The sequence below is a fragment of the Lates calcarifer genome, linkage group LG13 (genome assembly GCF_001640805.2).
Source record: "Lates calcarifer isolate ASB-BC8 linkage group LG13, TLL_Latcal_v3, whole genome shotgun sequence".
Lineage (NCBI taxonomy): Eukaryota > Metazoa > Chordata > Actinopteri > Centropomidae > Lates > Lates calcarifer.
Window position 1 is genome coordinate 27,167,735 of NC_066845.1, and position 27,866 is coordinate 27,195,600.

At 43.5% G+C, this 27,866-nt stretch overlaps 3 protein-coding genes across 3 annotated transcripts; 2 read left to right on the forward strand and 1 right to left on the reverse strand.

The window, feature by feature from the left end:
- Positions 1–712: 712 nt before the first annotated feature.
- On the forward strand, positions 713–4,802 carry ppiaa (peptidylprolyl isomerase Aa (cyclophilin A); the record flags this gene model as incomplete). The annotated part of the gene is made up of 4 exons (XM_018663454.2): positions 713–901; positions 2,933–3,052; positions 3,283–3,455; positions 4,356–4,802. Coding segments are annotated over 4 exons (615 nt in total), but the record flags the coding sequence as incomplete, so codon positions are not given.
- LOC108875451 (uncharacterized) lies at positions 4,689–10,667 on the reverse strand. The gene is made up of 4 exons (XM_018664418.2): positions 10,102–10,667; positions 8,161–8,277; positions 6,857–6,965; positions 4,689–6,771 (listed from the first exon to the last, which is right to left on the reverse strand). The coding sequence occupies exons 1-4, from the start codon at positions 10,210–10,212 to the stop codon at positions 6,458–6,460; spliced, it is 651 nt and encodes a 216-aa protein (XP_018519934.1). The 5' UTR covers positions 10,213–10,667; the 3' UTR covers positions 4,689–6,457.
- An 82-nt stretch (positions 10,668–10,749) lies between these two features.
- Positions 10,750–27,785, forward strand: LOC108875429 (chromaffin granule amine transporter). The gene is made up of 18 exons (XM_018664390.2): positions 10,750–12,502; positions 13,033–13,092; positions 15,373–15,471; positions 17,551–17,915; positions 18,001–18,125; positions 18,207–18,265; positions 18,374–18,457; positions 18,898–18,990; positions 19,152–19,241; positions 19,396–19,439; positions 20,027–20,087; positions 20,249–20,344; positions 20,958–21,036; positions 21,252–21,303; positions 21,674–21,737; positions 21,822–21,941; positions 22,174–22,307; positions 24,910–27,785. Exons 3-18 carry the CDS (start codon positions 15,375–15,377, stop codon positions 25,018–25,020), a joined length of 1,674 nt encoding a protein of 557 aa, XP_018519906.1. The 5' UTR covers positions 10,750–12,502; positions 13,033–13,092; positions 15,373–15,374; the 3' UTR covers positions 25,021–27,785.
- Positions 27,786–27,866: the final 81 nt, after the last annotated feature.

Here is a 27,866-nt window from a genome sequence, read left to right on the forward strand (position 1 = left end):
TATATATGTTAAATAAAGGTTCCTGGACAGTTGTTTGTGCAATGTTTCATGAACTTCCGGACAGAAAACGTTCCCGAGTAACGGCAGGGGAATGTCCCGGGAACCATGAGTCACGTCTAAAAAAAGTTCAGGTTTTATGACTTTTAGAGACACAATCATGAAACTTTTGTTTTCACTCTGACAGGTCACGTGTCAACGGTCGCAGTGTATCACCTGCGCAGCTCGGTGAAGTCACCTTTTCTGCGTCTTTCAAACACAAACTTCTTCACTTTTCTTTCTTTCTGCGGAGAACTGGACGGGCCGCGCCCTGAACCGCGTGACCGCGCGCACACACACATTTCACACTGTCAGCGGGAACGCGCTGCGACTGCGGGACTTTACCGTTCGCGCACCGCGGTGAGCTCGCGCCGCTATTGGTCGCCCGTGCTGTCAATCACCTGTACCGCGCGCTGCTCTGGCACTCGTGAGTTCAGGGTTTTCACGACCCGGACACCGAAACGGGGCGGTGCTGCGCGCGACAAAACCTGGAAACACCCAACCTCCGCCGTAGCGGTCCGCTCCGGTGCTCGAATCAAACGCATCGCGAGCTGCGTCTGTCCGTTTACAGACCTGTAAGATGGGAGCGTCAGGCGTCCTGGCTGCTGATTCGCTAGAAGCAACGTCAGTTAAACGCTCCCGTGTTGCTGATTGGCTGGCTGTGGTTTGACACCGCCCACCGGCGTCTTATATAAAATTTATCCACACTCCTCCATCTTTTTCGGTTCCTTGCGGCCCACTGTGTCCCTCTGCCGGAAAACTCTCAAGTCTACCGACTCCTGATCCGCCTGCTGAAATGGCAAAGCCCAGAGTATTCTTCGATATCACCGCCGGTGGGACACCAGTCGGCCGGGTTGTGATGGAGGTAAGCCGCGCCCTGTGGTGTACAGCGTAGCCGGGGTTGATGGATGTCAGGGCGGCTGGTGAACGTTAACGTCAGCCCCGTGAGACTCCGCCGGGTCTCGGCTATAACCGCCGCTGCAGGGGGGTCAGCCCGGGCTGCGGGACGTCAAACCCCCGGTGTCCGCAGCTCGCCGTGGTCTGCACGTATTATCTCGAGCGCTAACGTTAGCCGAGCTGTCACCAACATCTTGACGGGACCACGTGCACGTGTTTGTGGCGTCCAGCCAGCGCTGCTCGGTGCTGGTTAACGGGGCTGGACAGCGGACATGTACGGTGCTAATGTCGGTGCAGGTGGAGTAATTCGGCGCAGCTGCGGAGGATTTCCTTCCTGTTCATGTCAGAAATGCTCGTTAGTGTTTTGTTAAGAATATTCGTGTGATCCGGACTGACGCGTTACCGCCGCCATCGGGGCGGTTTTAGCCGCAAATCTGTAAATAATCCACCGACATTTGTTTGTGAACTCCCGCGGCCATAGACAAACTGCACCAGCTTCCGTCACGCTGAGGCCCGCGGCCCCGGTTTGAGTCGCTGAGAGGCACGCTGCCCGGGCACCGCTGGCTAATGGTTGAGCTAATGCTAACGACGCGGAAATCCACCGCTGCTCTTTGTTGCAGCGTTTCGCGGCCTTCGCTGAAGCCCGGGAAACCGCCGCTGCCCTCGGCGTAAAAACACATATCAACTCGGCAGAGGAGCTCTTTTATGTTGTCGTGTGTTGAACGTGTGGCGGGTTGACGCTGTTTTATCTCGGTTTGATCCGGGTTATAAGAAAATAAGTGGTGCCTGCGGCGTTTTGCATAAGCCGCTAAAGCTAACGGCGCCGGTTCCTGTGCTCGCGGACGGGGGGGTAGTTCTGGAAAGTTCCACGGTACTGACGCGGTGAGGCGGGGGGGGCAGGGTGGAGGAGGTCTGTCTGTACGGTAAAAATGCGGATGTAGGAGATGGAGCTCCCGGGATACCTGCAGTTCTTTGTCTTCACCATCTTACTGAAGCGGCTACGTTATTTTAACATCCGCCCGGTTTGACGGCGTTTAACTGCAGCCTTCACGCGCCTCAGCAGCCATTTTGTGTTCATGGCATTAACTGCGTCCCCCATTATGGGCGTTCCCGATTTTTCTTTTTATGGCCTGAATTTGAGCCTGAAGACCCGCTGGCTGCTCCCGGTCCTCCTGGCTTAGCGCGGTGTTGTTACCGGGAATCTGACCTCCTCCTGCCGCCTGCTCTTTAATTATGAATGCGTGAGCTCCAGTTGCCTCATTGGTGAAAGTGGACGCGTGTGAAAAATGAGGAACTCCGGTCACTGGAACTATAGGAGTGTAGTTCATGTACGCACGTTTCCACTGGTGCGTTTGTGTGTTTAAACAAAATCCAGAAAATAAAGAGTTACTGTGCAGAAGTTTCATGCTGTCTCTGCAGCGTGGTTTGCTTCTGCCGAGCAGGTGGATGCTCTGAGTTCAGCTGTCCAGCTAGTCTCCTGCTGCAGCCCCCACCCCCTACCACCACTCTCAGACCCCCCCCCCAACATACTTGCATGGTAGCGTCAGTGCTGTGCAGGGCATGCAGATATTCCAGTCTGCTGCAGTGCTGCAGTCGCTGCCTCACTGACATTACACAACAACCACACACTAACTGCCAGGTTCACTGGGCCTGAACTCGTACCCTCAGGTGCTGTTGAACTTGATCTGACTTTTTAACCATGTACTTGAATTAGTTTCTCATATGAACCTGTCATTTTGAATTGAGGTACATGTGAAGGAGTGGTTCTTCTTCTTCCTTATAGACTTATACAATCAGTTGTTTCACAGAACAAAGTGCAGAGTCTGATAAACCAGCTCTGGTTTTGGCTCAGGGCCTGGATTTCAACATGTTGTTCACTGGTCACTGAATGCACCACTTTTCTTTACCCCTTTGTTTTGAAAATGAACTGACTTCACTCCCTGTTTGTTCATACGTTGACTCACTTTTTGGGTGTGTTGGTTTCTGTGGTTTTTTGCAGCTCCGTGCTGATGTTGTGCCCAAGACTGCTGAGAACTTCCGCGCCCTCTGCACCGGCGAGAAGGGCTTCGGCTACAAGGGCAGCTCCTTCCACCGCATCATCCCTGACTTCATGTGCCAGGTGAGGCTGTTGTCTCTAGCTTTGAACATCAGGAAGAAATTAGTTCAAGAAACCAATGTTTGGATTAAAAAATGATTAAAATCTGACTCCAGCTTCAGGCACCTTTTTTCCAGTAGATTTTCAGATTATTTTATGTTAAAATGTAAGAAAATGCTTGGTAGAATTTCCTAAAGTCAAAGGTGACGTCTTCAAATGATGGTTTATTTTAACTTCTTCCTGTGGACTCACAGGGCGGCGACTTCACCAACCACAATGGAACCGGTGGAAAGTCCATCTACGGCAACAAGTTCCCCGACGAGAACTTCTCCCTGAAGCACAACGGCCCCGGCACCCTGTCCATGGCCAACGCCGGACCAAACACCAACGGGTCCCAGTTCTTCATCTGCACAGCAAAAACAGCATGGTGAGAGAAAACACACTAACACAGTTTGAACACAATCAGCTGTGACACCGACGCTTCAAATGCTTCACTTGACGAGAACTCAGCTCAAATCAAATCAAGCGTTCCTTCGAAGCCACCAGGGGGCGCACCCTGCTGTACCCTACTGTCAGCAGTAAAAATGGGCTCAATGAGACTAAGAGTTAATCAGCCAATCAGTCGGCTTAGTCCATTTCTGCCCAGAAACTCCTGAGTCATCACAACAGCTCATACGCCAAAGGTTGCTATCAAAAATGCCCTCACAGCTCAAAAACTACAACTCCCATCAGCACAGTGTGTTCACTCTGAGCTGCACAGAGCTTCAGTGAAGACTCTGATGTTTTATATGTGGACGTCCTGTTTACGGTTTAGGCTCCGTCACAGTTTTAAAACAAAGCTTCAGAGCTCAGTTTAACATGGCAGTCTATGGGACTGTGGGTCAGCGCTCTCTGTGTGGAGATTTATTCACAAACTGTGAGTCATGTGACAATGGGAGTCACACTGGGTGAGAGAGGACACATTTCTCTACGTCTTCATATAGAAAGTGTCTGTGTAGGTTGGAAACTGTGGGAATTAAAAGAGGTTTGAATCAGATTTTTTATTTATTTAGTTTTTTTGTGGCAGAATTTTCAAAGGTGGCAGTTAGTGATGTCACACATTCTAGAACATTTTACACAAATACACACCCATTATAAACTCTGACATGGTAAAGTCCGCTAACTTGAAACTGATTTTGTTGAAACTGTAACTATCAAAATGCAGATTTTTGGTGTTTGAACCAGTTGTAGTTTCATGGTGTGATGGTACAGGTGTATAGTTCACTGTGGTGATGTTAAGACGCTGAGCTGAGACCTGCTGGTCTGATTCTCTGCTCTGTGTGCACAGGCTGGATGGGAAGCACGTGGTGTTCGGCTCCGTGGTCGAGGGGATGGACGTAGTAAAAAAAATCGAGAGCTACGGCGACAACTCCGGCAAAACCAAGACCAAGATCATCATCGCTGACTGTGGGCAGCTCTGAGCTCCAGCACTTAACCCTTTCTGCTCGCCCTGTAGCCACACCCCCTGTCTTTAGGCTCCGCCCACCCTCTCATCTGCCATTCAACATTCCTATTGATGGTTGATTCAACTGATGCCCTCCTACCCCACCTGAACCCCCTCCCCCACCCTCCACCCTTTTTTATTCTGTTCTTGATGAAATCATGTTGCTGCATTTGTGACTTTGCCTTTAAAAGTTTCTTTTGCATTAACGTTTTTTCCCACAAAGTCCAAACGTTTTTTTTGTTAAGTCAAAAAAATGAATAAGAAAATAAAACAGAAAAGTTGCCTTGACAATTGAAACGCGTGTGTTTTTGTCAGAAAATCTTCCAGTTCTGAGGTCTGTGGTTCTGTTGCTTTGGGTCTGAAACTTTAACAAGAGAACAAATCATTTCTCTCCTGCTCTGATCGCTGTTGATTTAATGGCTTATTCCCTTCGTCCATTTTCTCTACTCCGGTTTAATGATTGATATTATTAGGAAGCGATCGGGGTTAATATCTGGATCTGTTCTGCACCAAACTGTACGAACTCACAGACTGGATTAAACTGGATTAAAGATCATTTTAGCTGCGACTCAGGAACAAAACTGAACCTGGTTCATTTTCAGTAGAGACATTTTAGAAAAAAAACTGTATAGTGACACCTGCTGGTGAAGCCTCAGTACGGCATCTTCATGGTGTCTGGCAGTTGCTTTACAGGTTCATTATTGATACATCAAATAAATTATTATAGAAGTAGGTTAGTTACAAATACATGAATAAATTAATAATATAATATACTGTGTATTATTGTGCCTCATGAGAACTCTGACTTTTCATACTTTAAATATATTTTGATGCTAAAACTTCCATCTACTCTGGTAAAATTTTGAGAGTATTTCTTTGACTTAAAGTAAAACACCAGACTTCTAAGACCTTTTGATGCTTTTTAAGGAAACTGGACTCAAACCCACAGCAGTACGTTAATTTAACTGAATATTTAAAGATGTTGCAGAGCGAGTCTCCAGCAGGAGGCGCTCTTTCTCTTTCTCACTGGAGCAAGCTCTGGAAAGGCTGAGGAAAAAAAAGACACTGATGCCACAAATATCTTGGATTTCATTCACATCCAACTTAAATATTTTCTGCTGTTACTGCAGTAATGTTTCTTAGATGTTTTTCTGTTTGAGTTAAAAAGTTTTAAATTGAAGTTGAACCTACAGAAACATGAACTTTGATTTAACAGTAAAAACCTGGTTCATCTGACAGTTAAACTACATTGTTATGTGACCTGTGAAGGAACAACTACAGACATCATCAGTGTTTTAATGTGTGGTTATTTTGTGTTTCTTTGTCGTTGTTTTTAGTCTCTGTGGTCATTTTATGTCTTTTTGTGGTTCTATGTTTCGCTGTGGTCGTTTTTTCTCTCTGCAGTCGTAATATTTCTATGTAGTCGTTTCACATTTCTTTGTGGCTGTGTTTTGTCTCTCGAGTCATTTTTTGTTTCTTTAGGTAATTTTTTGTGTTTCTTTGTTTTTCTTTACGTTTTGTTGTGGTCGTTGTTTGCTTCTTTATGGCTGTATTTTGTCTCTTTGTGGTCATTTTGTGACCCCTGCCGTCTCGGGGCTCTGGGTCGCATGAAATGACAAAGTTGATTTGGATTGAACCTTCTTCTAATTCAGTTCAGTTTGAAGATGATCACCTGTGTGTGAAGCTGTGCTGTTGTATAATTATGTTATATGTAAGAGCTCTGTTGAAAATAACAGCTGTGAGAGAAACACTGAAACTCTGAGATTTTAATATATGACACTAACTTTTATTTTTCAGAAAATAACTTGTATTGAAGGTTTGTTCTGAAGGGCCCAGGTTCTCCTCTGACTCCACGTGGAGAAAAAAGTTCATCTCCTGAAACCTCCAGCTAAAATCTGCAGCTACAAACTGAACCAAGCCTTAAATTAAAGTTTATGATGAATCCATCAGCAGCTCCTCTCCGCTGTCCTCCTCTTCTTCCCAGAATGCCTCGTTTTCCTCTGGCCCTGCCTTGGGAGGGGCACGCACACCCCCTGGCCCTTGTTCTTGCCCCCGGACTCCGCCCGGCTGAGGGCGGTGCAGGACAGCCCCGCGTCACAGTCGCAGCGCCCCAGGTTCCTCCTCAGCTTGGTGGAGCCTCGCAGCAGACAGGCCTCGCCCTCCACCGGGATCCTCTGACACCGTTTACCTGTCAGGTACCGGACGCAGCACAGACCGGCCGCGCAGTCACCAGACCGGACGCAGCTCGACATCTCCGGAGCTGAAACACACAGATACAGAGGTTAACTGGAGCAGCAGCAGCAGCAGTGCACTCTGGGAGATGTAGTCGAACCCAAGTCACTCACCTTTGGTCCTGTTGAAGCTGTCGGTGTCTGTGTCTCTGTCTGTGTGTCTGTCCACCGGTCTGTCCGGAGAGGACGGCCTCCTCTGGGCTCTGTTACTGCACCCCCCCCTCTGATGGACGGACGGACAGATGGATGGAGCATTAAAATCACTGATGATTGGAAATAGAGCTTAGCAAAGTGACCTTAACTAGAGGTCCACTTTCTATCTTTCAGCTGCATCTCATGGTCTTCATCTCCACGATAACGGAGAAAAAGAGAGATGTGTGTTTTTTTAAAACCATTTACTTTGGAAGTCGGAACTGGGAGTGACGTCATCTCCAAGTTGACGGCGTTCCAATTGAGAAGTTGGAATAACATGGACGCTCGCCTTTGTTGTTGTTGCATATGTCATCGTGTAAAAAAAACAGTTTGATGACGTTTAATTCGTCGATCGTTAACAAAACACAAAACTGACTTGATGTGAAACTAAGACTGAACTGGAACATCAGCAGAGTGTTCACTATTAATGATTAAGACTTTATTTATCCCAGTTGTGAGAAATTCACTCGTGATGTGAGCAGCAGCCATCTAGAATTCTTATGTCGGGGTTGGTGGGGTTGCTCCAACTTTCCAAGTTGGAAAGCTGACTTCAGGAGGCGTTCAGGATCAAACTTGTGATTAGGAACTTGTTCTGAGCACAACTGGAACGCATCATAGGGCCACATCCTACGGAGGCCCTGAAGGTTCATGGTGGAATTAGTTTAGCTCACTCACTGTAAGTGTCTTACTTCTTCAAACAAACATCAACATCAGAATAATTTGATGCTGTAACCTTAAAAACGTACTTTAAAGGAGCAGTGTGCAGGATTTAGTGACATCTAGTGGTGAGAACGCAGATTGCAGCCGACTGAATACCCGTCCCCTCAACCCTCCCACTACGTAGATATAAATGGCTCATTCAAAGCAATGAAAACACGACTGTTGGTTTTAGGTGATTACACACTAAAACAGACCTATGTGGATTAAATTCCATTTCTGCCAACAGATCCCTGTAAATGTTCCACACTGGACCTTTAAATGTTGATATTCCCTCATAAATCTGTGAATGTTTTCACAAATTTCCAAAGATTTTTACATCTGCACTGAAAAATCTGAACAGAAAAGTCTTTATTTCGCTCCAGGATCTGTAGGAAGGGGTCGTTCCCCATCGTTCCTCTCACACCTGAGACCTCACCTGTGTGGTACCTGTCTGTTCTCAGATAAAACAACTTGTGTCTGTAGGTTTGAATCCGGTGACGCTCTCGGTCTGACCAGGTGTCACTCACCACAGGTACGTTGCACTCAGGTGTAGAACATGGAGGTGCTGGTCGTCGATGGGAGTTGACATTTGTCTCCGTCCGGTGTCGTCCCGCCCGCTCCACCTGGTCACCATGGGAACGATCCTGATGGACAGGTGAGAGTGATCTCAGATCTCAGATGTTAAAGGTCAACACCAGTAACTAAACCTGGTCCAGGTACTCCTTATTTAGTTACCTAGTTACTTACTTTATTTATCAGTTTAAATGAATTAAGTCATACTCCTGTCGTACTGTTAGTGGTACAGCTGCTGTCTATTTCAATTCATGTACTTCTACTACTATAACTACTACTGTTATTACTAATGCTGCTACAATCTACTACTACGCTACCAAGTTTTATTACTGTTACTGATGTTCATACTCTGATACTGGTACTACTAGTACCACACTGCTACTACTGACAGTATTACAGCTACTTCAAAAACTAGTACTATTACTACTACCACTGCCACAGCTTTAGCTACTAGTATTCTAACACCACTGTAACTTCTATTACCACTACTTCTACTCATGCTACTTCTACTACTATATGTACTAACTGCTGCTGCTACTCTACTACTACCACAACAATAATAATACTTTTACTAGTTCTACACCAAAATACAATAACTTCATAATAAACTCTGAACTTATTAAAAATAAATCAAAAATGTCTGAGTTACTATAAACACTGTTTATCCTCGCAGGAATATTACAGTAATACTGCAGTACTATTGCACCGACAACACCTCAGGTCAATTAAATACATGCTGCAAGAAATTCACAGTAGAATAAAAGTAAATCAAATATCAGAGATATATACTGTTCGATCCAGGCAGGTGATTGTTTTTGTTTCTAAACTGAACAGAAATAAAAAAGTATAAAGGAACATAATCAGCTCTCAGACTTCTCATATCATCGCTTCACTGTAGAATTAGTAATATGAATATTACAGTATTTTCCCGTCCTATCGTATCTGAAGCTGTAAACAGATTTCATGAGAGTGATTTTGAATGAGTTCGCTCTGATGAAAGCAGCTGGAGACTCTTCAGTTCTCAGTCTGAACCTGTGATGATGTGAATGATATAAACTGATCAGTTCCAACATTAAACCGTCATCCATCTGGATGTTACGGAGCCTCGTGCCCTCCACCTGAATGCTGTAGACTAACATCCAATCACTGACGAGCTGAGCTTCTAACCGCTGCTCCAGCTACGCAGCGTTACGTCACTATTCGAGCTTTCGGTGGAACGTCTGTGACGATGGTTTTAATGACGTAAGTCACCGATGTTGTTACTGTGACGGTTCGAACCGTGGTTTTTTGGAAACACTTGAGTCGCAGCTTGACGGTTGCTAATACGTTATTAGCTAACGCTATTAGCTAACAGGGTTTGCCAGTATGTCGCAGATCAGTAGACTCAGCTGTGGACTGTAGAAATCAGAGCTTTGCACTGAACAAACTGTTAACAAACCACGAGCTGGTTGAAAGCTCTATTATTAATATCTCACTTTGTTATTCATTTCTTATTTGTGTCCCACGAGACATTAACCAGCTCCTCACTCCTGACGTCATCATAGAGTTTATCATGTGAGGTCTGTTATTACTGTACAGTTATTATTAATAAGATTCTCAGATTCTTCATTTGTTTGAATGACTTCACCTGTTGAAATAGAGACAGCTGAGTTCAGCTGTTGGTATTACAGCTGTCACTGCTGTGTACTGTACAAATACCACACCAATCCTACTGATAATATTCCAGCTACTACAGAGACTACTGCCATCACTGCACCTGCTGCTGTTTATCATGATTCATTTCTTTGTATTAGCTGAACAAAGTTTAAAGTCACAGTTTGAGCCTAAATAAACTGCAGGAACAACACATGGAGCTGAGGTGGAGGTGAAACAGTCCAGGTGGTTCAGATTCTCACCGGCTGCTCGGAGCTCTGCGCTGACGTCTCTTTAGAGGATCTGATGGTGTTTGAGTCCAGAGCCAGTCCACAAACCACCGACACACACAGTACGCTGCGCCACATCCACATCCTCTGATCGATCAGTCAATCAATCAATCAATCAATCAATCACTCCTCTGTGAAACGATCAGAGTCTCACCTCAGCTTCACAGATCTGAAACTTCTTCTCCTGAGCTTCAGTTATTTTTCAGAAAATAAAAATCACTCGTCTTTAATTCTGTGTTGACTTTCAGTCTTAAAGAAAACCTGTTTCTAAACCTCTGTCTGTCTGTCTGTCTGTCTGTGTCCTCTCTCTGCTGCCTTCAGGTGCGTTTGTTTTTATACCCCTCCCCTCCCTTCTGATCCGTCCTCGGTTTTCTCAGAAGTCTTGAAGGTGCGTTTGAAGCTCGACCGCATCAGTCGGGGGACACAGCGCCGCCCCTGCTTCCTTCCTGGAAGCCCCCTCGTGGCCTCAGGTGAGGCGGGTCGTTTGATACGTGACACCGCAGAGACCACAGAGAGATTAAAACACACCTGGAGACACGAGACAGGTAGAGCCGTCTGCAGCGTGTGTGTGTGTGTGTGGGGGGGGGGGGGGGGGGGGGGGTTTCTTTATGTGGTCTGAAATGTTACGATAAAGACTCATTAGAGCGGGATGTGTGTGTGTCAGGAGGCGGATGTGTGAGTGTTTACAGGTGATTAAAGCTGATTAACGCTCAGAGAAGTGAATCCGTTTCAGAGACCGGTGACGACACCGAACAGATGAAGAGTAAACCTGAGTCTGTGAACGCGGAAATCCAACACAATCGTTCTTCCAATAAACAGACTTTATCAACAGAGGTGTGTTCATGTGACTGACAGGTGTCTCAGCCAATCACAAACAGCCGAGAGGGGACCTCAGGATCAAGACAGGTCATTTCTACTGTGTCCAACAGAACACAGGTGAGCAACAGGTGACAATTGCACGAAAAACTTCTGGAACCACCTGGTGGTCAACATTATTGATCTGCACCTCTTAAGTCACAAGAGCTTTAGCTCAAACAGTCCCACAGTGATGATGTGTTTCTGTAGTCAAACCTGAAGTTAGCATCAGCCTGGTTCCTCCACAGAAAGACAATGGGATTATTTCATAGAAAATAAACTGAGCAGCTAAAGTTTCTGATCCTTCCAGGTTTAGTTGATCAGATCATCTTCACAGATGAACACCACTGTTCTGATGTTTGAAGTAAGAAGCTAATGTTAGGCTATAAACCAACTACACCACGGTCACATGACGTCAACGTCTCCACCACTAAGCTTCCAACTGGTCATTTCATTTAGCTCTGAGCTCTTCTACAAAAGCCTTTCTTCTTAGAAAGTTAGTGAGAGTTTGAAAGAGCGTGAGTAGAAACACAACGAGGCTGTAAAGGTGGACTGGTGAGTAGATGGGTTTTCATGTTAACGTCCCCGACAACCTCTGTAGTCTCATTTAGACACTCGTTAGCAACCGCCTTTTTTAAGACACGGAAAAGCTTCAAACATCAGGAGTGGGGGATTTACTGACCCATTTTATGTCGGAGAATAAAACCTGAAAATGTCTTGAGCTTGTGTTAAAACCACAGACCTTATTTCAGACATTTAACCAGAAACACACTGACAACAGGAAGAGCTAACATGCTAACATGCTAACTGACTTCCTGGTTTTAGACTCAGTCCTGCAGCTCTGAGAGAGCTAAGATGGTCGACACAGGAGAGCAGGGAGAGCCCCATGTGACCCGGGTCGGCCTCTCTAAAGCTGCCTGTAGCTGCTGGGCTAACTGCAGGATCACAGCCTGGGTGTAGCCTGGATCTACTAACCTGGATCAGGTTCACAAGGTGGATTTTCTTTGTCTGAAGTTCTACTTGTTTAGGGTCGTCATCCTGCTGATCTTCAGACGCTCTGACATCATCCTGGAAGATAAACTGAGAAACATGATTTTCCTTCTGGAGTCTGGTCTGTGATAACAAACCTCCTGCTCTACGCCTGCTGTCCAGTCTTACTGCCACTAAACCCCAACCTCCACCCTGCTTCACCTCTGTGATGATGTTTTCATGTTGGTGTGCAGAGCCCTTTTACACCAGACATGTAGCTTCATCAGTTCTCTGCAGTGTTGTGGAGAATCCCACATCAAGCCCAACAGGTCCCAAGTCAAGACCAGGAACAGAGATGCTAACCAGGCTACTTAACCCCCCCCGACCACACACACACACACACACACACACACACACACACACACACACACACACACATATATTATCTATGAAATGAACTGAAAACCTGCAGCTGCCTGGAAAAGGAAAGAAGTCTGAACCAGCTGATGGATGATCAGGAAAACAACCAGTGATGACATGAAGACGGCAGGTTGGTCTGACACACACACACACACACACACACATCTGTATCAGCTGTTACACTAATTTGTGTTTGACTGAATATTGTGTTTGTATTTTTGGACAATTTGTGCGACTTCATGTATGAGTGAACACACACACATAGAAGACTACATGCAGAGTAAACAGACCAGGTGTGTGTGTGTGTGTGTGTGTGTGTGTGTGTGTGTGTGTGTGTGTGTGTGTGTGTGTGTGTGGAGATGTGTGTGTGTGATAAGGTCTCCAGCCTGCAGGTTGTTCCAGGGCTTCAATAAAAGGACAGCAGATGCTCACAATTACTGACACACACACACACACACACAGGTCAGAGGGTGTATCATTTGCGTGTTCTGTGTGTAAATGTGTGTGTGTTTGTCTCCATATTGTCTGTTTTTATCATTATCAGAATAAAAGAGAGGAAACACCCTCCTCCTCCTCCTCCTCCTCCTCCATCCTTAACTCCCTGTCTCCTTCCTCCTCTCCTCTCTCCTCTCTCCTCGTCTCTCTCTCTCCTCCCCTCAGCTCAGATATATAGTCGCTCCGTCAGCAGCTGAAAGAAGAAGAAGAGCTTCAGTCGTCCAGGTAAGACGCACCTGTTCGTTTAAACCTTCATCAGGATAAAAACAGACGCTGATTCAGACAATAACTACATTTTAAATTCTAGATTTAGTCGGGCTTTTATTTTGTTAAATGATCATATTTTAAAGTTTTTTTATCAGCTGCGTTTCACTTCTTTTTTTCAATTTTAGTGGAAATAAATTCTTGTTTTAATTCTTATTTATTTCAGCTTTATTTTCTTCTTGAATGTTTTGATCTTCATAGATGCATTTTGCAGCTTTATTGTTTCAGTTAGTATAGTTAGTGGAGTTCCTATATTTAAATTAGATGTATTCATTTATAGTTACAGTTTACAGTTTCAGCTGAGCTTTTATTTTCCTACATATTGTATTCATATGTAGGTATTTTTAATTTTGCTTATTTCTTTTATTGATTTCTCGTATTTTAGTTCTAGATGAAATAGATTTAAATTAAATTTACTCAAGTAGTTTTTATTTCTGTGAGTGTTCAGTTTCAGCTGAGTGTTTATTTTCTGATTTATTTTATTTATATTTTTATTTAAATTTTTCTAATTTTTTCATTTTATAACTGATTGTTTTATTCTATTTTATTTCTATGTCTCTAATTTGTGTTTGTTTCTGTTGATTTTGTTTTGACTTTTATATTTCTACATTTTCCTCTGGGTTTTTAATTTGAGTTTTTATTCACATTTATTTCAGTCAGTGTGATGTGTGTGTGTGTGTGTGTGTGTGTGTGTGTTTCTGCTTTGTCGAACAAAAGATTCAGAGACAAAATTACATTTCACATCAATGTTCCATCAAACAGAACAGAGGAGAGAGAGGGAGGTGGAGGTGAAGCAAACGAGATGGACAGATAAGAGAATAAAGGGAGGTGTGTGTGTGTGTGTGTGTGTGTGTTTTAACTGTGTTAGCGAGGGAGGAAAGAGCCTGTAAACCAATCAGCAGTCAGAACAGACGTCACTCAGTTCACGTTCACGCTAACGAGGAAAAATCTAGAAACACTGAGGACGTGTGAATGAACGGTTCAAACAGACGCTGATTCTGTTTTCCTCTGTTTTTATTTACCAACAGTCTGATGTTGTGTTTTAGCGCCACCGTCTGGTCAGCGGCTGGTTTTCACTCCTGCGTGTAGACTGTAGTCAGGATGCAGTTAGCTTAGCTTAGCATAACAACTGGAAACAGGGAACAAACATCCACTCATCACTGACTGATGTGTTATGTTGTTATGACTTGGAACTTGACTTGGGAGACTTGTTGGTCTTCAGACTGTTGGACCATGTTAGTCTTACACTGGTCTTGACCTGGGACTTAGTTTTAACTTGGGACTTGGCATTGACTTGAGACTTGTTGGTCTTGACTCAATATTTGACTTTGGTCATTTGGTGCTGTGGTAAATATTTGTGAGTCTGAACGTGAGATTTAATGACATGAAGAAGAATAAAGAACATCAGCTTCCTGTCACGACTGAACACGACAGATCAGAGACTGAACCTGATGTCAGAGGCAGGGGAGAGTTTGGATGTGGTGGCTCAGACTAATATCTGGAGTCTGATAATAACAGACCATCTTGTTGTTTTATTAAAGATCAGCTGTGATATGACGGAGCTCAGCTTCTCTACAGCTGCTCTCTGACTTCACTCTGTTCCTTTACTGCAGCACAGAAACATTATGAAGCCAAATAAACATCACTCAGATGTTCATCTCTTTGTTTGCATGCTACGTTAGCTAAGTAGCTGTTTTAGCGTCGTAGCTGAAGCTGCTGCAGATGGAGCAAAAATACGTCCACTAAAGTTCTTGTTCTTGCCACTGACAGACTCAGACTGTTGTTCTAAGTGTCTGACAACATTGAATGGATAGGATTCATACAGAGATGGAGCTATTTATGAAAGTCTATCTCCATACCAGACTCCATTGAGAAAAACAGGAATTTTACCGAGCAGAACACAGGAGCTGCTGGAATACAAAATTGCGTGTCTGTGTTACTGTGTGGTACTTTTACTTCAGTAAAGTATCTGATTACTTCTTCCACCACTGAAAGTCACACAGTAACACAGACACACTAACAGATGGAGGCAGTGGTATTCCAGCAGCTCCTGTTTTCTGCTCAGTAAAATTACTCTTTTTTTCAATGGAGTCTGGTAGTGATATATAGTGATGATTCTGGTTAAACAGGAAGAAAAGGATCTTACAACTGTAAACACCATGAGAAATGATGAAGGACTGTCCTCTGACGTCATCCTGTGTCTGTGTGTGTTTTGTCCTGTGTGTGCGTCTGATTGTGTAGACATGGCGTGGCTCCATCAGGGTCGAGGTTCACCCAGACTCGTCCTGGTGGTGGTGTGTGTCGCTCTGCTGCTCGACAACATGCTGCTCACTGTGGTCGGTGAGTACACACACACAAACACTCAACCATCCCTCCGCCCACACCGACTCAAACTAAAATGTGATTGGTTCATTGGTTGTTTTTAAAAGCTTTTACTTTAAAGGAAAACTCTGGTGTTTTTGAACCTGGGTCTTATGTTCCAATGTTTTTGGGTGTAAATGACTGATATGGACAAAAACCTCCAGAGACAGAGCTTTTTATTAAAGAGGAAGATCATTTTACTGGGAGCTGCTGGAATACCACTGCCTCCATCTGTTAGTGTGTCTGTGTTACTGTGTGACTCTCAGTGGTGGAAGAAGTAATCAGATACTTTACTGAAGTAAAAGTACCACACAGTAACTCAAACACTTTGTTTTCCAGCAGCTCCTGTGGTCTTCTCAGTAAAACCCCTGTTTTTGTCAGTGGAGTCTGGTAGAGATATATAGAGATGTTTCTGGTTAAACTGAAAGGATCTGTACTTAATAAAAAGCTCTGTCTCTGTAGGAATCCTCTCATCGTGTTGTTAAATGTTCAGATACTTTGCATAAGTGTGTTCTTGTTTTGTTTTTTTTTTACTTTATTTAATTTAATGTTATTTCCTGTTAGTTGTGTGGTTTGGGATTGAAGGATTGTTCTTGTTGCTGTTTTATGTTAACTGTTTTGTGTTGCTTGGATTATTAATGTGTTTATGTTTGTTTAAATGCTTTTGTGTTTGAGGAGCTTCTTGAAAATGAGACAAGTTTATTCTCTGATTCAATTTGAAATAAATATAATTAGATTCGAAGAGTCTGTTTGACTCCAGAGAGGCTTCACGTAATGACCCAAGATGTAAATCAGAAGAGGGAAGTTTTGTGCACATACTGCGGAAACCTCGACACAGTTACTGGAGAGAGTTTATTTTTAGAAGCTTCTTTGTTTCCTGAAAGATTTTTATAATCCATGATGGAAGCAGATCTGTGACGCAGCTGGAAACCTCGAGGTCGAAGCTGTCGTCAGCCGTTAGACTCAGAGCTAACGCACTCGTGACCTCTTGACCCTGACCTTTAAATCCAGCTGGCTCAGTTCACCGTTGTCTCCTTCGGTTTCTTCTCAGATAAAATCTTCGCTGCTCTTTTAGCCTCAGTTGGGTTTTAGATGCTGTTACACACCTGTTTTTTTATATGTCCACTCTCTGGCCAGTTTATTAGGTACACCTTGCTAGTACCTTGGACCTTCTTTTACCTTCAGAACTGGGAACTCCTCAGGATCCCCCAGAAGGAGCTGGAAAATGTTGTGGAGAGGGAAGTCTGCAATACTCTGCTAACCCGACCCTGGATAAGTGGAACTTCACCGCTCTGCAAATAACACCCAATTATACCTGTCACCTCCACCAGACGAACGGACAGTCTTCGTCCACATGGATGAAGGAAAACCACCTTCAACTAATCTTCTCTAAGACTGAACTCTTAGTCGTTTCATCCAATCAGAGTCTCCATCACAACATCAACATTAAAATCTCCTCTTCATCTCTCAAGGCCATGAGGAACCTCGGGTCATTTCCTCTGATTATGTGCAACAGACACAAAAACAGAATAACACCTTTGTTTCCTGACTCAGTCCTTCAGACCCTGGTTCTCTCAGGTCTTCTGGTGGTCCTCCCTTCACAGACAGTCAAACCCTTATAGATGGTCCAGAATGTGTCTGGTTTCTGATCAGCCTGAAAGGTCACATGACCTCCATCGATCAAGGCCGCCTGAATCTAATCCAGGTCTCTGCTGCTGCCTGCAGAGAGACCTCTGGGTCTGAACTCAATCCTTCAGGCTTCTGTTCCTTCTCAGACTGTGTTCCTCCAGGGATCATCATCTCCATCCCTGACCACAAGCTGTTCTCAGTCCAGACTGTTCTGGTCTGTGGTTCCCTGATGGTGGAACCAGCTCCCGGATCAGAGCAGGAATGTCTCTCTCTGTCTTCAACAACCTGTGAAGACTCATCTCTGCTCAGATCTTTTAATGCTGCAGTTAATTTTTATCTTTATAAAAGATGATGTAGATTTGTTGATGCTGTGAATTTATTTTAACAAAGGAATCAATCAATCAATTAATCAATCACCTCCTCCCACAGTCCCGATCATCCCCACGTTCCTGTACGCCATGGAGCATCCCAGTCCAGAGCCTCAGACCGCCCAGCCCTCCCTGCTCCCTCTGCCCAGCCATGGTGCATCAGGCCTGGGCATGGTTCCCTCACAGTCCCCCTCCACGGACCTGCAGACCTCCAGTCAGACCTCCCAGCCCTCACAGCTCCCACAGCCCGACCCCGGTGCACCAGTCCTGGGTACACAGTCGTCTCCACCCGCCCTCCCTCCTCTGGTGTCTCTGTTTGACAACTCGACCTTCAGTCTGCAGGAGATCCGGACCGAGCCGACCCCCGAGCCCGAGACCACAGACCAGACCGACCTGACCACAGACCTGCAGGTCAACGAGACCACGGTCAGTCAATCATCAATAATCCGTAATCGATTCATCATTTTCATCAGAGATGCATGTGATTGATTCTCCTCCTCGCCTCCTGCAGGACTCCTCCTGTCTTCAGGACAGTGTTTTTCTGGAGGAGGAAAATGTTCGAGTTGGTTTGTTGTTTGCCTCTAAAGCTCTCGTCCAGCTGTTGGTCAACCCGTTCGTCGGTCCGCTCACCAACAGGTATCGATCTCTTTCAGTATTGATCCATCTGTCAGTTATTATCTATTGGTTTATCTATTGATCATAACCCTCTCTCTGTAGGATCGGGTATCACATCCCCATGTTCGCAGGATTCATCATCATGTTTGTGTCGACCATCAGTGAGTCAGACACACACACAGACACACAATCACAGCGGTGTGTTTTCTATGAAGAATTGTCTAATGACTGTGTGTGTGTGTGTGTGTGTGTGTGTGTGTGTGTGTCAGTGTTTGCGTTTTCAGGAACCTACGCTCTGCTGTTCTTCGCTCGCTCTCTGCAGGGAATCGGCTCGTCCTTCTCCTCTGTGGCAGGTCGACACTTCAACACAACAACAAACAAACAACAAACAGTCAGGATACAAACAACAAACAGTCAGGATACAAACAACAAACAGTCAGGATACAAACAACAAACAGTCAGGATACAAACACAAACAGTCAGGCTACAAACACAAACAGTCAGGATACAAACAACAAACAGTCAGGATACAAACACAAACAGTCAGGATACAAACAACAAACAGTCAGGATACACACTGCAACATAAACTGCACTCAGATCTGGGGCGCTGTGGTTTGTGTCCATTGTGTTAAAATCGTTTTAAAATGTGTAGAGTTTGTGAAGACCTCCCCTTTACTGTGTGGCCTCTGAGGTCACAAACAGCTGTTTCTCACAGAATTAAATCAAATGAACGTTAACTGATTATTTCTTGTTCACGTGAAGTCGACACTTCCTCTTTTGTGTATGTGCAGGTCTGGGTATGTTGGCGAGTGTGTACACAGACGACGAGGAGAGAGGCATCGCCATGGGCATCGCACTGGGAGGACTGGCTATGGGAGTCCTGAGTGAGACACACACACACACACACACACACACACACACACACACACACACCTAACCTCAGTAAAATTCCTGTTTTTGTCAATGGAGTCTGGTGGTGATGTATAGCGATGTCTCTCGGTTTCTGTACATTTTTAAGGTTATATGTAATTTGTGTGTGTTTCAGTCGGAGCTCCGTTCGGCAGTGTGATGTACGACTTTGTGGGGAAGAGCGCCCCCTTCCTGATCCTGGCCTTCTTGGCTGTGTTTGATGGAGGTGAAGGTTTTCTTCTCTCTGACCGACCCAATGCAATTCCCACTGCGTTAACAGACCGCCAAATTAAAAGCGTTCATTGAACATGTGATGCAGTGTGAACTGTCTGAACTAGACTGTTAACTTTGTTCCATCTGTGTATGTTTGTGTGTTGCAGCGTTGCAGCTTTGCATCCTGCAGCCATCAAAGATCTCTCCTGGGGTGAGTCCACTTTAAAACACTGATGCCACAATAACTCTAGTTTGAGCTGTAATCTGACATAACTCCACTATTTTAAATCCTTTTCATTAAAGAGTCAGATCCTTTAGTTTAACCAGAAACATCTCTATATATCTCTACCAGACTCCATTGACAAAAACAGGGATTTAATCAGGAGCTGCTGGAATACCACTGCCTCCATCTGTTAGTGTGTCTGTGTTACTGTGTGACTTTCAGTGGTGGAAGAAGTAATCAGATACTTTACTGAAGTAAAAGTACCACACAGTAACACAGACACACTGACAGATGGAGGCAGTGGTATTCCAGCAGCTCCTGGTTAAATCCCTGTTTTTGTCAATGGAGTCTGGTAGAGATATATAGAGATGTTTCTGGATCTTCCTCTTTAATAAAAAGCTCTGTCTCTGTAGGAATCCTCTCATCATGTTGTCAGACACTGAGAAGAACAATCTGAGTCTGTGACAGAAACAAGAACTTTAGTAGACGAACTTTTGCCCAGGTGTGTGAGGTGTCAGACTTTTTCTGTAACATCTGAACTCTGATCAGTCTCAGCTCAGTTTGTTGTGTTTCAGAGTGTGGAGGGGACTCCATTACTGACCCTGTTAAAAGATCCATACATCCTCATCAGTGCAGGTAAGAGACGTCTGCTCCCACTCACCTGTATCAACATATTTATTACCTCAAACACACTGATCTGCTGAAGTAAAAGGTGAAACCACCACAGTCGACTGTCCAAGACTGTGAGCTGGTGTCAGTGCAGAGAGACAGACGTCTTCTTGTCTTTTTCTCTGCAGGCTCTTTGTGTTTCGCTAACATGGGCGTTGCCATTCTGGAGCCAACGCTGCCAATCTGGATGATGCAGACTATGTGTTCCCCTAAATGGCAACTTGGTACGATCCACTGTCTGTCTGCCCTCCGACTCCTCCTCTCCTACTTCCTCCCAGCTTCTTTGGTCCAGATTTCTCTCCTCAGATTTCTCTGCTTCCATCGAATCCAGAGGGGCTCGTTTCTGATCAGTGTCCAGCGCTGTGCAGAAGGCCTGCAGTTCTTGAGTGCCAGAGTTGGAGGCAACTGGACTTCTTTTAGTTTCAGCTCTCATCCGAAAGACTTCATCAGATCTAAAAGTTGGTTGAACTGAACTGAAGTGAACCAACTTAACCCCGTTCACACCTCAACACATGACGACAGGGTGGGTCAACGTCTCAGCACCACCTCCATAGGTTAAATACCTGGGCCTTCCCAACCAGCCTCTCGAACTGATGAAGCTGTTCAGAGCTGCAACGTTTTCAAGAAACCTAAAAGAAGTCCAGCTGCTTTCATTCCTTCGCACTTTCTGCACCGTGCTGGACATGATTTGTTTCAGGCAGCGAACAACAAATGTTCCAGCGTAGAAAACAAACACAGGCTGTTCTCAGAAATCTCTCCAGGTTCAAGTGATTTCACAAAGTGTTTCCTCAGACAGCTTTTCCTCTCCTTGTCTAACAGGTGTGTGTTGTGTTGCAGGTATGGCCTTCCTTCCTGCCAGTGTCTCCTACCTGATAGGAACAAACCTGTTTGGGATCCTGGCCAATAAGATGGGACGGTCAGTGTGTTTCACTTTATTTTAACAATGAAAACTTTCACACAGTCGGTCGCTCAGTTCATCTGAGCGTCACAGAGGAAGATGTTTAATCAGCAGATTAACAGATTAACTTTCCTGGAAACTCTGAGTCCTGTTCAGACCTGATCCTGGAGGTTTCTGGTAAACCTGCAGGTGACGGACAGACAGGTGGCTGATGGGTATTTTTGTGTCTCCAGGTGGCTCTGCTCCATGTTAGGGATGTTTATAGTCGGCATCAGTTTGCTGTGTGTGAGTACAACTTCCATTCATCCAAACATCAATCAGTCTTGTCCAACCAGTCTTTAACCAGACATCCATTCATCTGTCCAATAATCTGTCCATACAACCCACCATTCACCCATTCACCCAAATTACCATTCATTTATTCAACCTTTCATCCATGCATTACTTCCCTCATCCAACCACTTATCATCATCATCTGTCCCTCACTCATCTATCAAATCAACTTTTAATCCATCCATCAGTCCAGTAAGATTAATATGGTGTCATAGTTAAATCATAAAACACTAACCGCCGTCATCTCAGAGTCAGATGAGAGTCAGCACCAAACTTCATGTTAAAAACATCCAGTTTAACCAGTGGTTTTAATGTGTTGCAGGTTCCTTTTGCGACGAGTATCTACGGTCTGATTGGACCAAACGGAGGTCTGGGCTTCGCTATAGGTGACCATCAACACGCTCACAGATATCAACAACAAAACAATGAAACTAATCATGATGTGTAACTGAGTGATGTTTGATCTGCAGGTATGGTGGACTCCTCCATGATGGCCATCATGGGTTACCTGGTCGACATCCGTCATGCCTCCGTTTACGGCAGCGTCTACGCCATTGCTGATGTGGCGCTGTGTATGGGCTTTGCAATCGGTAACGCACACAAACATGATATCAGTGATAGAATGTAATCAAGTACATTTTCTACAACTGCTTTAAGACACTTTGTTCTTACTTCAGGTTCATTCTACCTTGTACTTCTACTCTGCCACATCTCAAAGGAGAATGTCACACTTTTTACAACATTTAAGATCTGAATCTCTGGTCTTCATGAATTAAATCATGGTTGAGATTAATGCAATTAAAAATTGCTGTGTTGTTCCAGGACCATCCACAGGAGGCGCTCTGGTCCAGGCGGTGGGTTTTCCTTGTCTCATGGTGTTTATCGGGGTGATCAACATCCTGTACGCGCCACTGTGCTTCCTTTTACGTAACCCTGCAGTCCGAGAGGAGAAAATGGTAACTGACGTTTACTCCCCTGATTTTTGTCGTAAGGATTTCAGTCAGCTTAGAGTTAATAAAGAGGGAGGGCGCTAAGGAAGTTAGCTCTGTTGCTAACAGGACAAAATATTAAAATATATATGTACAGGGCTCCCGATACATTCACTGCACCCCCACCAGCAGAGAGCAACAACACGTTTGCTAAAATGGATACACCCCCATTAAAGAAAACAGTGTGTCTGTATTAAAAAGATAATTTTTTTAAAGGAGCTTTTAAAAAGTTTTTTCTGCTGCTGAACGTGGTTCCTTGTTGGGAGCAGGTGGTGGTGATGGTCACTGCCAACAGCTTCAGCCATCGTTGTGTTTACAGTAAAAGGTTAGAATAATCCTCAGAGCAGAGCTACGTCTTCAGCACAGTTTGGACGTTACAGTGAGGTGCTATCGGAAAGTGACGAGACAGGCTAGCTAGTTAGCATGCTAAACTTCAGTAGAAGAAAAGAAGTGATAGAACCAGAAGTAAACATTGGCATTGTTTTCCACCTCTGAAGACATCTGTTGGTGAGTAAAGGAATGAGATTGATGCTGAACTCACTGGTGAGTAAACAGCTGTTAATGCTAATGTTACCTATGTAGCAATAGCTAAAACTTATAGGTGGCTCCTTTAAATACAGGAATGGGTAAAATTTGTGTTGTGTTTATTTCTCAAAAACATTTTTAGTAAACACGTGGAATTCTTAACATTTTGAGGATTAGCTGTTTTGAGCGGGAAGTGAGAGGAAAGAGTCGTGGAAACAAAGAATCTTTCCTCTGGTAACAACCCCCCATAACAGTCATCATAACATGTCTTAAAAATGGCAATTACATATTTTCCCCAAATCTTTCAGCCCTAATTGTACACTGTGTTCCAAATTATTATGCAAATGATATGTTTCTCTGATTTTGTTATATAGTAAATGCAAATGACACTCAGCATAATTTTCAAGTCATCAACTGTTAGAATATAATTCAAATGTTTTTTTCTCTCCTTTTATGCCCATAGCATTAAAGGACAAATGTAAATACACACTTGGACACATCTGATTTATATGATGTATCAGTCATGCACTGTGTATGTTCTTTAGCCACTCCTTTTTAGTCGCCTTATTTTGCCTCAACAGGTTTGTTCTGTTTTATTCCAGTTACACAACTGTTACTCTTTAATAAACTTCTTTAATGGGAATGTGCTGTAAGGAGCTGCAGTCTTGAAGACTTAAATCCAGGTAAGTAAGTCACAGATAACTGCAGCTGAACTCTTTAATGCCATGGGGAAAAAAAGCAAAGAGCGAAGTGAAGACCCACAACCGTCCTGTACTGAGCAATAACCTTCTCTAACGAGTTGATAAAATGCATAACAATGCACTATCTCATGCTACAAGGAATACCTCTGCATGATTGGCTGCTATGGGCATAAAAGGAGAGAATCTCATGGTGTGGCCTCCATCCTCCCCTGACCTCAACCCTATGAACCTTTGGAGCATTCTCAAGCAAAAGATCTATGAGGGTGGGAGGCTGTTCACATCCAAACAGCAGCTCTGGGAGGCTGTTCTGACATCCTGCAAAGAAATTCAAGCAGAAACTCTTCAAAAACTCACATGTTCAATGGATGCAAGAATTGTGAAGCTGCTATCAAATAAGGGGTCCTATGTTAAAATATAACTTGACCTGTTAAGATGTTTTTGAATGAAATAGCTTTTGATGTCAGTAAAAATGACCTCCTAATGCTGCAAAGTCAACAAAGGACCACGTTCAGTTCAACCTATAAAATGTTTTGAAACTGTTCTGTGTAATAATTTGGAACAGTGCATTTTAAGTTTTTTATTTTTGAATGATCATTGGGAGGTTTGTTCAAAAACATTTGAATTATATTCTAACAGTTGATGACTTGAAAATTATGCTGAGTGTCATTTGCATTTACTATATAACAAAATCAGAGAAACATATCATTTGCATAATAATTTGGAACACAGTGTATAGGCCACAGCATCTCGTGTTCTTCTCTGGAAGGATACCTCACCATGTCGACACCAGACACTGATTTATCTTCTTCATTTAAAGAGCGCTGTACCGTGTTTTCAGAGCACCGTCATTCCAGGCTGTCAGATACACAGGCCCTCGATAGGACGCTTCATCCTGATCTATTTTTATAATAAGACTCTTTCTCCACTTGCTCTTTCAACACATGAAGCAAAACAGCTGCAGGGTTCAGTGAATGCACCGTGAACGAATTCCCAAAAACCCTCAGAATATCTGTCATGATCTGAGTTTTACAGGGAAAATTACACTGGTTATTAAAATCACACACACTCACACTCACACAGTGTGTAGTGGCAGGTCCAGACAGATCAGCAGGAAGTGTGTGTGTATGTGTGTGTGTGTTTGTGTGTGATGTTGAAGCCAAAGTGTTTGTGTGAAGTCATTACACAGTGATTAGACTGATCACAGATCAGAAGCTGCTGCCTTCAAAGCTGCAGAGGAAACATTTCGACTTAATAAACTCTCAATTACACACAGATTACAGAGACGTACGGGGGGGTTATTGATCCACTGTGTGTGTGTGTGTGTGTGTGTGTGTGTGTTGCAGGCGATCATCGACCAGGAGTGTGTGATGCACAGGAAAAGCTACAACACACAGAAGGAGAGTCGCGAGTTTCCTCTGAGCGACTACAGCGAAGAGGAAGAGACAGAGGAGTGACACACACACACACACACACACACACACACACACACCTGTCCATGTTGTTGATGTCTCTCCACGTTTCACCTTCATCACCATCAGACTTCCTGTCATCACAGTCAGAACAGAGCAGATAGTGGACGTTTCTTAAAGGGACAGTGTCAATGTTAAAACCTCTTACATGTCTTTAATTTCTACATTCAACAGAGTTGTGAAGTGGGAGGAACTAAATCAGTAACAACTGAGGTTCAAAACATCTGGTTCTATGATTAAAAGTCAAAGGTAGAAGCACAGATGTGTTACTTAGCGAACCTACAGGTTCCTCTGAGCTTCACCTGCCAAATGTCACTGAAAGAGACGCAAAAAAACCCACAACGGCCTCAAAGAGAGAGAACTACGAAGAGACATAAAACAACTACAAGGAGACTGAAAGAACCACAGCTACAAAGACACTTAAAACAACTACAAACAGATGCAAAATAATAATGAGGAATTACAAACAACCACAAAGAGGCATAAATCAACTACAAAGAGACATAAAACAACTACAAGGAGACTGAAAGAACGACAGAAATATAAAACAGTTACAAACAGATGTGATGAGACTCAACTCACAAACAACAATAAAAGAAAGCATTTCCAAAGACACAAAAACAACTACAAACAGTTTTGCGTCTCTTTCAGTGTTGGGTTAGGGTTTTTGTCCAGGGGCCCAACACACTCATAATCCACCAAAGGTTTCAAGGTTGAGACGTTCATTTTAAATCCTTCATTCAGAAACTATGGCACCATGTGTTATTGTCAGCTTTAACAACAAATTGTTTTGACGTTGATTCACATGTCTTACTGGCCTTTTATCCATAGCCACAGCAGCTGAGGCTCATGGGTATTGTAGTATTAAGAGTGACAAACAAAACATGATTTCTCAGAGACAAAGTTGAAATAATTGAAACTGATGGTTGTGACATAAACCTGTGGGATTGTTACACCATCCAGGAGAGTAAGAAAACTGCAGGTATTATTGGCACCTGTGCAGCTTCTCCCACTTCCCAACTCTGTGAACTCTGCTCTGTCTTTACGATAAAATACCACATTTTACAAAACCAGGCCCTGTGTCCAAAATCACTCACTTACTGCTCGTTATTTAACAGGAACTCAGAGTCCGACACTAATCAAAATCAGAGTTATTGTGGGATTGTTAGCAGGAAGTAGTGTACATGTTACTGACAACAGACACTCAAATAAAATGGTGGACAGTAAACGCACCAAAGAGTAAATAGGGGGTGGTTCTGGACTCTGCCTGGTTTGTAATGAATGATAGATTCATGGAGGCTGTGTTAAGAGGTTTATTGTGTGCAGGTTTACAGGTTCACTAATGGGAATTCTTCAATACAAATTCCATAAAGAGACGCCCGGTGACTGTCCTCTAAGCCCTGCCCCCATTTAGTTACTGTTGCTACACATGTTGATCTTTGTGTTCTAGAATGTTACAGTCACAGTTTCCCATGGTAACGGTTCAGATTCACCATCAACATTCACAGTAATTTGATTCTTTGATTTCAGACAGAAGCAGTTTTATTTTAGCCAACCATCAGTTTTTACTGAAATAACAACTAGAACTAAAACAGTTTGATTAATCAATCAGATGATTGGCAGAAGATTAATTATTTATTTTGATGGTCAATGAATAAACTAATAATCTAAGTATTTTTTTTAGCAAACACATATGGAGGGCTAATTGGGAAAATAAAGCAGATTAATTGATAATATAATAGTTAATAGCTGTAGCCCAAATGAGTTGCCATTAACAAATGTTTTAGCAGCTAGCTAGCTAACTAAATGAAATATGTGAGCTGGTTTAAAACCTGCAAATGCATCTGAAATATGCATTTCAGTGCTACATACATGAAAAAAACAGAAGCTAAAGCTAATAGGTCCCAGGCCCCATAAATCATCATCACCAGCTGATGAGCGATGGAAACAGGACTGAAACAACATCGCTAACATTTATGAACATTGACCTAAACTAGTATCATCAGGGCACAGTGCTCAGTGGATTTAACCTGTAACCCCACAAAATATTGTAGTTAGCTCAATGAAATGCTAACACTTGAAAGTAATGCTGATCTCAACTAAAACACGATAAAAAATAGGTTTTAATCCCCTTTCTCTTTGTATTTGTCTTTACATCAGAAGTTAAGGACTTTGTTTCAGGTGAAAAATACAAAATATTTTGATGTATAAATCCCTTCATTGTTTTAAGGGATTTATGACATTGATTAAAGAGATTTCTGTGTGAATGTGAGTTTATTTTGAGGAAGATCTTCCTTCATCTTCACTGATTCTTCATCTTAAAACCACTTAAAAAAAAAGTGTTGAGATGTGAAACTGTACCAGACTCTGTATCTGACCTCTGACCTGTGTCGCCATTAAACCTGCTGTAACCTGGACTACACCTGCTTACCCGTGAGTGTGTTTGCACCTGTCCTCACCATGTTTTACCCTGAGGAGTGTCAGACTGATGGAAATCAGCTCGTGTGTTTATATGTGTGTTCACATGCTTCTTATCTTCCCTTTAATTTCCTGTGACGGCTCGTTTCTTCGTCACAGAAAATGTCGACAGGACGAACAGAAGCTCCGTCAGATGGAAAAGTAAACAGGAAGTGGATGAAAAGCTCACACAGACTCAGTTTTTCTTTCATAAGGAATCATTTCATAGTGACCACAAATACTGATATTGTTCGCATTAGCTCTGGTAGGACTGCAATAGAAACCTTGTTACATCAGAGAGGATGAGTCATGAACTTTCAGTAAATCAGTTGACGTCATAAACTCAGCGTGTCTTCATTATTTTATACAACTAA